This window comes from Ambystoma mexicanum, chromosome 5q, assembly GCF_040938575.1.
Source record: "Ambystoma mexicanum isolate Mex_15411 chromosome 5q, UKY_AmexF1_1, whole genome shotgun sequence".
Taxonomy (NCBI): Eukaryota; Metazoa; Chordata; class Amphibia; order Caudata; family Ambystomatidae; genus Ambystoma; species Ambystoma mexicanum.
In genome coordinates, this window is record NC_090933.1 from 835,520,764 (window position 1) to 835,536,011 (window position 15,248).

The 15,248-nt window shown below is 44.7% G+C and overlaps 2 protein-coding genes across 3 annotated transcripts in view; one reads left to right on the top strand and one right to left on the bottom strand.

Annotated features, from left to right (window-relative positions):
* The window catches only part of OSGIN2 (oxidative stress induced growth inhibitor family member 2), a 265,522-nt gene that overhangs the window by 60,630 nt on the left and 189,644 nt on the right, over positions 1 to 15,248 (top strand). For both annotated transcript variants that reach the window (XM_069621321.1, XM_069621320.1), the window contains exon 2: positions 7,854 to 7,999. In XM_069621321.1, the coding sequence (XP_069477422.1) occupies positions 7,933 to 7,999 (67 nt within the window). In that variant the 5' untranslated portion in view covers positions 7,854 to 7,932. The remainder of the gene's footprint in view (positions 1 to 7,853; positions 8,000 to 15,248) is intronic.
* LOC138497699 (uncharacterized) overlaps positions 1 to 15,248 on the bottom strand; it is a 192,391-nt gene that overhangs the window by 35,831 nt on the left and 141,312 nt on the right. The window lies entirely within an intron of this gene.

A 15,248-nucleotide genomic window follows, 5' to 3' on the forward strand; every position in this document is an offset into this window, starting at 1 on the left:
ATACGGACAAACCTATGAGCAATGCTCATGAATCTAAAACAACCTACCCTGTATAAGAACCACAAATCAAGTGCCATCAACGAATCCAAAGGGGAAGAAAACACAAGAACCAAAAAAATCGAAGAACGTTAAGACCACCAAATTAGTGGCAACATCTTCAACTAAACAATTTATTAACAACCTAACGCGTGCTAATAGATCACTTGCTGCTTCGAGCTCCATAACTAAAAAATATGTGACACTGGCGAAATTGAAAAAAAAAAAATATCTTGATTCTTGTGAACCCCCCCCCCCCCCCAAAGTGATTATTGTTCATCCACCTCTTGATGAACTGATCAAATTAGCTGTAAAGAACCAGACCCTGCCTTCAACTAACCCTAAGAATTTATATTCATCTGCCCAAATGTACTCTATCACTACCACCCCAAAAGAAAATGTTTTGTCTCCCAACGAAATTGGTCCTTCAATAGAGGCACTAAGGCGTGAAATTGATCTATATTTAGAACAGCAAAAATTCGAACTTCCTCGCTTTGCTATCATGGTCCGGCTAAATGCGCTGCCGTTTCTATAACTACACCTCTGCCAGTGATCACTTCCAATGAAAACAGGGATCTCACCCTCAAATGAGTTTCCTTTGCTGAGTCAGAGCACCACCCATCAGAGTGCTCATCGCACTCGAAAGTAAACTCTGGCAATTCCTCTCAAACTGATCTTGAGGAAATTAGAGATTCTATTGCACGCTTATGGCAGATGAACTCTAGACAAGATCAGGCATTTGCCTCTAGTACTATTCAATATACTAATCAAAAAAATCCTCAGTTTTCGAATGCTCACATAACCATGCCCTCCAACATAATGTCTACAAGACGATCCTTACAATCTTTTAAAAAGTTTAGCCCTAGTTTAGAAACAAGACATTCATTGCTGCTTACATGTTGACCAGAAATGACTCCATCTTACATCATGAACCGTCAGAGTATTCTAAAACTCTTTTCTGATACCATGACGCTTAGAGAAATTGGGTCCGACGACCTGGATCAAATTGAATTCCCTAATAAAAGCAACCTTGCCACAGCCCTTATATGGACTAAATCCTTGATAATACATAATATCATTTGGGCAGCCAAGGGTGCCTTGTACAACTTAGGTTTCCTGATTTCAGCGAACGATGATACACAAAGTCTGTTAAAATCATGTCTTAAAACTGCTCCGAATCCTCACCTCAATATGTTAAAACATAATGCTCTAGAGGTTCTGAATGGTCCCAAGGAATACAGTCATATTACGCGAGTATAACTAGATCCGGTTGTGTGTCAAGTGTGCCTCTCAGTAATTAGCTGGAACACTCGAGTATTTAGTCACCTTATCAATAATCCCCGAAGTATCCTTGGTAACTATGACCTTATATTACTTCAGGAAACTTGGCTAACTGTACCACCTACCTGGAATAATTATGATATCCAGTTAGAACCTGCAATACGAGCAACTAAAGGGAGGCCCATGTCGGGTTTGTTAACTGCCATACACACATTAGCCAACATTCATTTGACCACACTCTGCCAATCCTTTAATTCAATGCTCTTATATTACCATTAGTTATTTCAAAATTGCTTGTATTAATTTGTATTGGAATCCCATGGGCATTTCGACTTTGTTGTTTCTTAAAAATCTGGCAACCGTAATGGAGAATATCATCCTATCCTGTGGTATTACACACATAATTGTTGCAGGTGACTTGAATCTACATCTTTTGAAGGGAAGACAGCACAAAAAACAAGATTGAGAAGAAATGTGGAACAATTTTGTAAAATCTTGGAATTTGGTGATGTTGAACGGTACTAGCACTGGTGATTCACCCCCTCAAGCAACTTGGTTTAGAGGAATGCAGAGTGCGACTATCGATTATATTTTTGTAACACAGTCTTTTTAATCACATATCTGACTTTGCAGTGATAACATCTGATTATAGTGATCATCGGCCACTTACATTCAAAATAACCTTGGCATCAGCCCCTTGTCCGCAGAGACAACTATTTTCCGGCTTGATGGAAACAAACAATTCCTTAAATCGTCTGAAGTGGTCCGATAAATCGCTAGTGCTCTATCGAGATCATTTAAAATGGTGTCACAATGCATGTATGCAAACAGATGACCTAAACAAATTGGCTCCTTACGACCAAATGCAGTTATATGCCACTACCTTGAACTCGAGATATCAAATATAACTCAAGAATGTGATTATGTTGTCCGCCGTAGGAAATCCTTGCATAGAAAGCTGATAAGACCAGCTCTAACAGCACCTCTTGCGCTAAGAGCTGCAGCCATGCGCACCATCAAAACTTCCTATAGAAACTGGATGCACAAATACAAATTATTAAAACAACAAAAAGATGGTGAATTTATGGTAAAGCAGATTCAAAGCAAAAATACTGCACGGATTTGGCAAATGTTCAATTCGGTCACTAATGTCTCGCAATTAACTTCACAAATAAATGGTGTTACAGAAAAAGATGGGTAACTCATTTTTCAGCTATTTATGCTGCCCCAATATCCCTTAAGGTCCCCTGTCTCCTATCCTCCGCTTTTGAACTGAAATTTGATGAAGACGATATTCGCTGCTTTATCAACAAGGCCACCATGTCCCGAGCCCCTAGTCCTGACGGACTCTCTAATGCAGTCCTAAAAAGAAACGTTGACTCTGGGCGTCTATCTTCTACATCACATTTCAGCTAATTCAACTTAAGCAAGAGATACCGAAATCTTGGACTCACTCAATCATAGTGCCAATCCACAAAAAAGGAAATCGACAGAATCCCATTAGTTATCGGCCCATCGCATTATTAGATGTGCCTGGAAAAATCTATTGTAGATTGGTCCTTCGTGACCTGAATGCCTGGTCATTATCAACTCATTGAAGGGGCCCATTTCAAAGTGGATTTGTCTCTGGATTAGGCACTGCAATTAATCTAACACTACTCCATGCCCTCAAGTCATCGTACACCATGCGGAATCAACCATTATATATGGCTTTTGTTGATTTCCGCATGGCATTCGATTCAATTGACAGGGAGCTTCATCTGCAAAAACTAGTGAAATATGATTGTCCTAAATCATTGGTTAAAATTGTAAGTCTTTTACATACAAATGCGTCTGTCCAAATCAAGCTAAGCATGGAAGGCATTCTTTCTAACATCATTATGACTGCTAGAGGCCTTAAGCAAGGATGCATACTTGCCTCAACATTGTTCAATCTTTTTTTACTGGATATAGCAGATTCCTTCGCCACGGCCTCATCTGATTTCCCCAAAGTTAGAAGACCAAACAATATCTTGGCTACTTTACGCGGACGATTTGGTGTTGATATCCCAAACTCCATCTGGGCTGTAAACTCTTCTTGATTTACTTGCGCAATATGTGTCCATTAACAATCAAACAGTAAATCAGGACAAAAACGCAAATCATTGCACTTGGTAAACCGAAATCGTCCTTTTCAAACAAGTACCAGTGGTCAATTGCAAGCCAAAAATTACAAGAGGTTTCAGAATATAAATATTTAGGGTTGAACTTTAACAACTTCATCTCCGAAAAATCTCTTGATCTAGCATTCGTATCCAAACTCACTATGTTAACATCTCAGGCTAGAATTTTGCTCGCCAAATTTGGTAAATTCACAAGTATACCCATCAGGTCCTTTTATCAACAAAAGGTCTTGCCAATTATTACTTATGGGATGGAAACCGTGTTGCAAAGAACTCATCTATTCTGGAACCAGTTAGAAACAAATTCTGGAAATCTGTACTCAATCTTCCAAAAAGCACTCCAACTATGTTACTCAGGTATGAACTTGGTCTTCTTTCAATTCACATTAAGGTCACCTGGAAAATGTGTGCATTACTTCGGAAATGTCTTTTAGGAATCACTAATCGAGATAGTCTCGCCATTCTAGTGACTCATTTGTTGACCTCGAAGCAGACCTTGCCTTCAAATTGGAGAACACATATCTTGAATGCACTAGCCAATGCAAATATCTCGATTGATCTTCTTCTCATGAATCCGAACAGAGCTAAGATCAAACTCTTATCAGTCCGATTGGTTACTAACACAAGAGAAATGCTTAACATTAAAGGATTTTGACAGGAATCTTTTTGGTCTCAAACGATTCCGAACAATGGCAGACTATCTTGTAAAATGTCAATCGCCTGTATTAAGATAAAAAATTCTGAGACTTTGTCTCAATTTGTGGCCGGTTAACGAGATTTTGGTTAGAAGAGGCCTCCTTAAAAAAGAATTAGCTCACTGCCGATTCTACAAAGATGAGTTGCAAACAGAAACTCTCTGTCATATTATCACAATATGCAAAGCTTTTAGTCGCAGCGTCTGAAATTTGCCCAGTGTATGACACTGAAGTATATTCAGAGAACTGACAATGAAATAAGGGCTGAAATTTTTGGGTCTGGTAAAATTTCAGTTAGAATTGCAACTTTGCTTATTCTTGATGCTGTTTTCCCGTTTGAGAGAAATCCAATTGTGATTGTAAAAATGAAAATGAAACAGTTATGCTCTTCCCTTATGAATTAATGCTAGGTTAAACATTCTTAACCCTTACTTTTTTTTCTCTTTTATTTAATCCTAAAGTTGTTAAAATGAAATTCATGACAATATGCTCACTGTTTTTAATTGATAGTTATTTATGTACTTTTTGCAAAAGTAATTTATATTATATTAGTAATGATGAATTTTATGTATTTGTAAAGTTGAACTTTCAACTAAATCAAATAAAAAAAAATAAAAAAAATACCAGGGGTGGAGAGCTTGGCTGTTAGAAATCCGGAGGAAATGTGGTAGAGTGTACATATGGGAAGAGTAACCTCTGTTATATTGTGCAACGGGGCTTTTAAAGCAATATTAGTGTCCTGAGACACAATTGCATGTTGTTCCTTTGGAGGGCAGGGGGCACTTTGCTGGCACATTTCCTGGAGGGGTAGCCAGTGGAAGAATTCTGGTGGGAGGTCTCATCTCATCTCACAGGTCACGAATACTGCAGTTCCTAGAATATCCGCGTTGGCCATCTTTAGCTATTTTCCATGCCCTGCTTCTGTCTAGACCTACTTGGCAGTGGTGCAACACTGACGTTACTTGTGCAGATAAAGATCTTTCACATTTTGAAACTAACAATAGCTTAAGGGTGAAAGATTGGCCACTCGCATGATAAATTTGTGGATCTAAAGGCGTTTGGGCCAACTTCATTCATCTATTTGCAGAAGTACTTTGTTCCAATGTAAGGCAGGACATGCACTGTAATCAAGATGACTTCCAAAAATAAAGGGGCCGCCTTGAGCCACCTTTAGGGACGAGGTCACCGGACAATCCATTATCAAAGTCGTGTTCCCAAAGGGAGATTTTTTTTTACCTTGTTACTTGTTTCCGATTTCTCAAAAGTTGTATTTTGAGGATGAAAATGTCACCCAATAATATACATTCTTGGGAAATACTCAAACCTATAAATAACAACGAAAAAGGTCCCTTTTGGAAATACTGTTTGCCTATGTGTAGCCAAGATGGACCTTGTGGTTGAATGTTTGTACTATTGCTTTCTCCCCATTTTTGTACATGCTCCCGTGTATTGTGTAAATGTAATGGCTAGATGGATTGCTTTTAATGGATATTCTTCTATTGCTTGGCATGTGGTTTATTATGACTTACATGAGTTTCCTATTTCCAAAATAAAGGTTTATTTAAGGAAAGCGAAATATGTATGCACACTCTTCTGTGAACACGAGGCAGACCCAGATGCAGGATTAAGGACACTTTGCAGATTGCTAGTATACAATATTTGACTTGCTCACAGGTGTAAATAAGCTGGTATTTCATCTTGATTAACTCTTTTGCAACCACAATCTGCGTAAACTGGTTTCTCTTAACTGGTTTCTGCGCTCCCTGTCTGTTAATTTCAGTTGCGTTTATGTTTTCAAAATGGCAGTCACTCATCAGGAGTTTGTCTAAAATAGCAAAACCATCTCCCTTTCTATGCAGTTTAAATATCCTGTAATGTAAAGCATGTCATGGAAAGCAGTCTTTCTTGGCATCTATCAGCCTGAGACCCGTTCAGCAGGACTTTCCCATTCCTAAAAATCACGTTTGAAGATCTCTGAAGTTTCCCGTGGCCATGAGCGGGAAGGACCTACAGTCCTAGTTTTGCTTGGAGTTCTGCGACTTGTATTTCTTGTATACTTTAAATGTGAAAGAAATAACTACAAATCCCAGAATCCAAAGGTAAAAACAGGACCGGATGGATTTCTGAGGGAAACTTGAGACGTCTACAGTTGCAATTGTTGTATGTGTATGCAGCGCTGGCTAATCTCGGGATCTCAGGAACCTGCTTGCCTCTGCCTCAGCCCTTCCAAACAGTGCGCTCGCGCGTGGTCTAATGTGGTCTATGGGAACAAGGTGTGCACAGTGTCCCACGAACAGTGGGACATTTGTCAGTGGGACGCCTCGCCCGTTGGGGACCTCAATGAGGGTGCCCCGCTGGCAGGGCAATGTGTGCTGAGCAATTCCTGCTCAGCACGCTCATTGTCCTGGCAGCAGGACACCTTACTTTTTCCAAAAGAGAGAGGTGTCCTTCTGCCAGGACAATGTCCCAAGGAGCTCCAGGCAGCATAGTGGCGCACACCTTGCTCTGTGTAAACAGAACATTAGAATGTGAGCCATTAGGTACTGATGGGAGGGAGGGGAACCTGTTAGCATGACTTCCTCTGTCTTTGGAAATGGGAATGGGAGGGAGTGATAAGTGCATAATGTTGCATGCTTTATGAAATAATAACTATGGCTTTTAAACCATAGGGGCATTTGTTAGGCGCATTTTGAATGCAGGAGGGGGGAGAATACAACAAAAGCCATACCCGTATTGCTCAACTTATTTCTTTGAACATGTATATAGTGTATAGTTGGTTTACTATGGAAGGCTAGTTTATTATGTAATGTTTGCTTCTAAGGCATTGCTATAAAGTTTTATTTAAGAACATGAAATGCAAAACAAAATCTTAATAAGTACGTATGTCAACTAAACCTGGTAGGTTCTGCTCAGTTGCTTAAATTGTCCACATTCCAGTTTCACCAAAGTGTGTGATCCTGTGCAAATCACTTAATCGCAGCTCTGTAAGTGATTCTGATTCACTCCATAGCTTATGTTAATATAGAATGCTATTATAAAAAGAAATCCTAATGCCAATAGAGTTTTTCCATATATAATAGTACAATGTAGATATTTTGCACCTCAAAGTTATTTGGCACTTGGCTTATGGCAACTTATTCTAAAGTCATTTCCCTGGTGCCTCCAAGTATCAAAGACTGATGATGCTCCTTGCAATCCGTGTACTTTTCCGTGAAGTCACTTCTGTTGGTGCAATCCATATGCAAATTAGGAGGTTTGTATGTATTTTCCCCCAGAGCGCCTGGACAGAGCCCTCTATAGATGAGTTTCCTGCATCTGTAATGATTCTGCAGTTTTTTTTGTTTATTTGTTAAACTTTTTTCATAGCTCGAACCCCCCCTCCCCCCCCCCCCCACTCTTGCAATGCTGGATATTCCCTTGCCGAGGACAACAACCCCCCAGGTACGCCGAGGGTCAAGGACCCTGCGAAAGAGCACAAAGCGCACTGTGCACACAGAGCAGAATCCATTTCAAAATTCTGCCCCCAACTGGCCCTTGTGGGATCCCCCTTCACACGGTGTCCATTTCCACCACTGTGTGTATCATTAAAAGGTCTCCTTATCTTTAACATGCAATTCTTTGTAAGAAAAATCGTGTTACAGACACTTTTAGTTGGAATGATTGCCTGTTTTCCTTGTAGGAGCGGCAGTGGCCATTGTGCTTTCGGAGGACCACGTTGGAGCTCACTAACAATAGCCCTTGGAGGAACCGCTGACATTATGCCCTTGGTGGAAGAGAGCACTCTGCCAGCAGACCCGCCACTCACTCTGCCCCTGGTGATATTAGGTGAGTCTTTAGTCTAGCGCTTTTTGCCACAATGTAATTTTACTTATTGGTTTTGGCACATTTTGGGGGTAGAGCCACCAAAATATCGCCAACAGCATTGCTACAGAGAAGAGAGATCGCATGATAGGGGGCCAGACAGTCGACTTTGTATTCGGCATGGCAACTGGAAGTGCTGTGGCATAATACGCCAACGTTTTTTCTGGTTTCCTTACGCCAATGTATTCCAATAATGGCTTGTTTAACTGTTATTCTCCCAAACCAGAGCACTGTAACATGTCGCGCGCGTGCGTGCGTGTGTGTGTGTGTGTGTGTGAGAGAGAGAGTGTCAGAGGTGGGCTATATTTGGGCTACTTCTGGTTTTTTGGGGATTGCTACAATGCAAGCATTATTTTATGTAGACCTGTGTATGTTGTCAGTGGTACTGCGCCTCTCCAAAGAGTTATGCTTGTAATGCTCAGATCCCAGGGTTTTCATATCTGCCTTACGTTTTGATAGTTGGAAAAACGTTTGTTCTCGGTGTCGTTCAAGAATTATTATCTCAAATAGCGTTACAGGATCATGAAATGGCCTGGAAAAGCATTGTGCATGCCCCTGCTCCCGGTCAAAACATGGTTAACCGCATTTCAAAGAACATCCTGTTTCTGAATTTGGAATGCACTTTGAAATTGGTAGAAATGCCCTTTGTCCTACTGATTTGTACAAATGCATAAAATGTGGGAAAATGGGTACCTTACCAGCCCTTTGCTCTGTCCCTCCTCCCCAGCCCTTTGCGCTGCCCCTCCTCCTCTGTCCTCTCCGCGGCTCCTCTTCCAGCCCCCCCATGCTCTCATTTCTTTTTCCTGTGGCGTCATCCCTCATTCCTTCCCTCCGTCCACGCAAATTTTTAAATGCAATAAACCACGCCAAACTATTGGCATTGCCAATGCTTGTTTTTGGATGTTCTTGCTTCTTATTGCAAAAAGGTTTATTTGTGCTGCTAAACTGACTGTTTTGAAGTGCGGCGTCCCTTTGAAAGTATTTTTTAATGATGGATGGAAAGGACATGAAAGGCCAATATTTCTATTCCTATGCTGTAGTGGCGTAGACCAGATGTGACCTGACGGACAAGGTCTACCAACTTTTTCCCCAGGGCCCAGCCAGCGGCTCTGGCAGGCCACAGTGCACAGGGCCCCTGCCCTACCAAGTGTGGTGCAGAGGGGGCGTCAAGGATGCAAGAGAGAAAATAAAGCCACCAAAACGGGACAGTCCAGTGCGAGTAACGCAACTGTGTGGGCACATAGTCAATTGAATGAGTCCACCACTGGGCCCGGTTAACAACCTGCCGGAGGCCCAGCAGAGAGCATCACACTGGCGACGAGGCAGTCTTGGACCTATGTGCCCAGCGGCCACACACTGAACAGTGTGCTTGCAGCAGCAATCTGCAGTGGGCGTGTCTGCTCGCCCGATCCGACGAGCAAAAGAATCCGGGGCCAACGGCAGTGATGCGGTGGACCGGGCCACACAAAGAAAACACGTGCGCCAGTTCCTCCCTGGCAACAAGCGGCACGTGGGGCAAGCCCTCACCACAGGTGGTCCATCATATCGTGAGCCACCGGCTGCCACTACCACCTGGCACTGACAGCACGGGCAGCAGCAGCACACCTGAATTGGTCCACCAAGGGGCCAAGGGACCATGTTTTCAAGGAACAAGGGGAGCCAAAAACACAGCTCATGCCCAGGGCTACGGGGGTAAAGATGAGTTTCTATAAAAACTACTACCCACGCGGCGAGCCACAACCCGGGGAACAGCTACTGATCAACATTAGAAGAGGGGCCCTACAACTGTAACACTGGCACTGCCTGATCTGAGCAAGGGAAGTCTAGCAGTGCAACCAACATCCACCGCCATGTCAGACAGGCAGCAAACCCCATCCACCAGCCACAGCAAACCCCTCACCCTGCAAGAAGTGCAAGCAGACAGGAGCATGTGTCATGATTCGGCACAAGGGGCGTACACGAACCCCTTTGAACCATACACAGAACTCCACCTGAAATCCAAAAAAGTCAATGTAGACTAGAAGAAGCGCACGCTACTGATGCTGAACCTAGGCACACTGGCCTTGCCGCTTTTCAACACACTACCAAACAGAGGCCAGGAGGATGACTATCAGGCAGCGAGGGCTGCCCTCAATGGGAAATTCAGACCCCAACTGAACCCTGATTATGAAGGATTCCAACTAAGCATGGCAAGACAACGACCGTCTAAATCCATTGACGATTTTCACTCGAATCCATGAACTAGCCATCAGCTGCGAGTTTCCTAACGAGGAATTCTCGGTAAGACAGCAAGTCATTCATGGCATCTTGTCTGAGAGGTTGAAGAGAGACATTCTGTCAGAGAGAAACATTCTCCTAGAATGCATTCTAGAGATGGGGCGCCAATGGAAAGGACCGATACCCAGCCAGCCACCATGGAAGCAGCCATCTGCTGTTTGCCCACCGATACGTACCAACCCATGGCTAGAATTGCCACAGTTGAATCCAAAAGGAGACCACGAGGGAAACTCACGTTTTACCGACACGGTCACAGCAGTTCTGCAAGTGGTGCGGGGGAGCGGGCGACATGCTGGAAATGTGGGAAGCTTAACCACTTCACCTCCATTTGCATCCGCTCTGACAAACTGCGAGACACCCATGGAGCCCACTCAGGTGAACAACAAAGACTGAGAAGTGAACGCAAGGCAAACCGTAGAGAGAAAGACCAAGCAGTAGAATGTGACGCGAGCACAAGCAACAGCGACAGTGAAACAAGTGAGCAATCGGAAGATGAGTCACCGCCAGAACGATGCATGAACACCAGAGGAGAAGGAGCGAGAACGTGCATCTCATCTTAGCAGAAGGACCACACAAAGAATGGGAGAAAAACACGCAAGTCCCAGCTAAACTGCACTATACTCATGGACGGCGCACCAACAAGTCGTCCTCGATAACGGAGCAACGGTCAGTGTCATTTTGCTAGACAAGATCAAAGCAATTCCACCACGCCTGTGATTCGGCACAAAACATTCTGACTGTATGCCTATGGAAGAAAAGCACCCCTCCCAGTAAAGGGGTCATTCATGGCCGACATTGTGTACAATGGTGAAGCCTGCAGATCCCGAATCTACGTCATCGATGCCAGCATTGAGACTACTGAGCTGCGGGACAGAGGAAAATCTGAAAATCATCCACTTTGCACTTCAGCTACAACAACCATTGATTGACAGACTTGTAGCCAAACACCCGAAACTCCTCCACGGCATTAGATGCTTAAAGAACTGAACAGTCACACTCCACATCAACCCCACCATTGAGCCCAGAGCCGTCCAACAACCAGGCATTTGGACGTGAACGGCAAGTCACGCCGACCATTGAGGAGTTAATCGTAGACTTAACAGGAGCCATGATGTTCAGTAAGCTGGACTTTCGATCCGGCTGGAAAAAGAATCCACATACATAACCACTTTTTCATCACATCTGGGTAAACTTGGGAATCTCGTTGGCAGCCAAGGTCTTCCAGAATGAGATCTGCAGGTTGTTATAAGACCTGCTCGGCGCCACAAATGTCAGCAATGACCCCCTTGTGTACGGCACCCTAGCCCCGTGTTAGGGAGAATTCTCTCTTTAGGCTGAATTTCCTAACCTAGTGGGTCCCCCAGCAGCTTTGCTGGATTTCTGGAGTTTGTTTTTTTCTCCTGCCAAGAGTGAGACTCTTTTTCTCCCACTCTTGGACATGATTTATGGTGTTCCTTTGACTGTTAATGTGTTTTATGGGCTATGGGGTCCTTTACTCCATAGGGTCTCATGTGTTCTTACTATGTGTGTTACACAGCACCCTCCGTGCAGTGACACAGGGGTGTCATAGTGACACCCCACCATAGACTCCATACCCTGGGACTGACTACGGTCTCCCAGGTCATGTAAAGTCACCATTGGCTTTACTAGTCCCAAATTATTAACAGAAACCGGTACAAACCATCATATTGTGGACGTACTGGTTGGGGCAATTCGATTGCCCTGGGGTCTGTTAGTCGAGGGGGCACGTTTCAATCCCCCCTGATCGAGTTTTGGCTGGTGGCAGTGGATACTACTTTTTATATTCGACCGCGAATATATCCCTATGGTTGGTATTTTTTGCCAGGACTCGATTCTAAAATGGCGTTTGTGTTCTCTTCTGTGACTCCAACCCAAGTCGAGCCCTTTGTTCCACTTTTTGGCGGGCTTCTCCACAGAAGCCTCCAAAAGTGGTGCCACTCTGTCTGGGTACCACATGGGTGTTGGAGGGGGTTTAGGCACCCTGGACTGAGTTACCTTGGTAACTCAAGTCGCACTCTTGTGTGATTGGCCCAAGTGGTGAGCCGGCCGGCAGGGCTTTGGAGACTGGAACTTCAGAAGTCGCCACATGACCTGAGAATCCGACGAGGGAGAAGCTGAGCTGACCTACCAAGATGATACCACCGGTGGAGCCCTGCGGAACCGACTCACCACTTCCCGACGTCAGAGAAGATCTCCCGGCTGGAGAGGCTTCTTCCCCTGACTGGTGGGCACAACCAGTTTACCTTCTTTTCCTAGCATCCCAGGACGTCTTGTGGTCGAATTGCCTGTGCCGAGCACCCTGGCAACCGGATAGCCACTTACCACTGGACCGCGAATAAAAGGACCGCTCCTTTTACCTGAGAACTCCGTGGCTGGTTTCTTCCCTGGCAGTGCAACGGACTCCTGTCTTCCTCCCCGAGATCCTCTCTTCCCCCGGATGAAGCACCGACTTGCATCCGCTGCCAGGAACAACTGCCCCCGCTGGAGTATTCTCACCACTTTAAGGTACCGTGTCCGCCAGGCCTCCCTTTATAAAGATTGCTACAAGGTAATAATCCCTTAACCTTCTGGACTGGGCTGGCCGCCTTGACCATCTAACTGGTCCCTTTCTTTGTTCCAACTCTTTCTGAACCTTTTCAAGACTTTTTGTGCACTTCAACCGTGTGACCTTGGACACATTTCGTTCTGATCCTCTTAAAGTGGATCTGGCTTTCTGAACTCTAACTTCACGGTTTTACTTTGCCTTCCTCTCTTGTTGTGTTCTTGTGAAAGTGTTGGGATCTGTTTCAATTTATACTCTGCTTTTCTCTCCCTTCTCAAAACGAATTATTAGAGTGCCATCTGCGTTAAGCGCTCACCGCGGTCTGAAAATAAGTGGGGCTTTACTTAAGAATTGTCTAATATTCTTTTAAGGGAGTGTATATCTTTTAGTGACCGTGTTTTTGAACTGCTTAACATTAGTGCCTGTGTGTTTTACTAGATGTGGTTTTAAATAAATAATTATATCTCTTTTACACCAAGCTCTGGTCAGTGTTTTACTTGTTCTACTGTGTTCTTTTGACCTATTGTGAATACTCTGTATACTGCCTAACTCTTATTGAGGGAAGTCTGACTGCTCAGCCACAGCTACCAAGTGAATCTGTGTGGTACAGACTGCTGCCAAGTGGGTTTACTGCCAAACACCTGTAGTCTTAAATCTTTTGCAATGGTCCCAGAGGGAACTGCACAGGTTTCTGCCTAACACCCCGGTACTAACACGACTAGAGGATTCCGGCCTGACACTACATGCCCAAAAATTTGAATTTGGCAAAACGAAACTATCCTTTTTTTGGCTACGTTTTCAACTCTGAAGGTGTTTCCGCCGACCCAGCTAAGGTGTCAGACATTAAAAATGCCCGTCCACCAACCACTGTGATGGAGGTGTGAAGTTTCATGAGGATGACCTCATACTGCAGCTGTTTCATACCTGAGCTAGCAACGGTTGTGGCCCCTCTCCAGCAGCTGACAAGGAAAGAGACGCTACAGGGACATGGGAGCCAGAACAAGATTTCTCCAGAGGGCATCATATTGAAAGGACATTGTTCTACCCTCAGCACGCAAAGAGCATGCACAGCGCTTGGCCCACAAAGGCCACCAAGGCATCATCAAGACACAAGCCTTCCTCAAGTCACAGGTGTGGATACCCAACATGCAACCAAAGGTAAGGGTGTGTCAAGCAACCCAACGACAAAGAGCCCCTGAACCAATTGCAAACCCCCCGCGCAGCCAGCAAAGATGGCACGTGATCAGTATAGACTTCTGATCAGTAGCAAATGAAGCATATCTGTTTGTAGCCATTGATGAGTTCAGCAGGTACCCCGAAGTAGAACCACTTAAATCCACTGATTCAGCCTCTGTTATCACAGCATTGAAAAATATGTTTTTGCCATCCACAGCGAACCAAACCAGATTAAAAGTGACAACAGGTCCCCTTTTCAAGGGCAAGAGCTACAAAGTTTTCTGGAGTACCTGAGCATCCAACACCACCAAATTCCCCCCGTTCTGGCCCTATGCCAACAGGGGATGCAGGACGCTTCATGGCATCACTGAACAAAGTGATTTGCATTGCAAGAGACCAGCAGGCCCCTGGCTCCCGGAAGTCTACAGATTTGTACAAGCATATCTAGACACCCCATTCGCCTACCCATGTCTGCCCAGCAGCACTCATGTTCGGGATCCCCATACAGGCGGGGCTTCCCATACACCACAGCTGGACGGTTCCCGAAATCGACCCAGAACGAATCGTAGTAGACTGGCGAGCCCGGAACAACGGGGAGACCCGAGCTCTGCAAGCTGCCCCTAGCAACCTAGCTCCCGGAGATGCAGTGCTAGTGAAGAACTGGTCGCCCCAGACCAAACTAGCCCTTCAGTTTGAACCAACCCTGTGGGTAGTAACGAGCAACGACCATGGAATGTTAACAGCCCAGAGAACATGAGTTGATCATGTGGAACTCGTCCACTTTTTGGAGGGTAACACCCACGATGTGGAAAGAAGCTCGACTCTCTGAGAGTGACCCCGGACGCTACAGGTCTGATCCTCTAGAGACGCAGACTGGAACGAGAGAAGGGGGAGCTCCCGGCTTGCCCATGTAGCTAGGTCCCCGATCCAGGAAGTCCAAAGAGTCTGGCACTCAAGTGTACTGCAACTCTGGTGTGCATCACCCTGAGAAAACAAGTCCAGATATGCACTGCGAGAGCAGCCACAGCCATCTACAAGGCTGAGGGGGTTTGTCGTGCACGGAGTATACCAACGAACTGTACGGTTAATGCTTGATGCAATGTTTGTCATGTTTCCGGGAATGCACCTCGCCATTTGTGTCTTTATGTAATTTGGGGAGGGATGTGGTGTAGAGGAAAGGCCGAGGTGGCGTCCGTC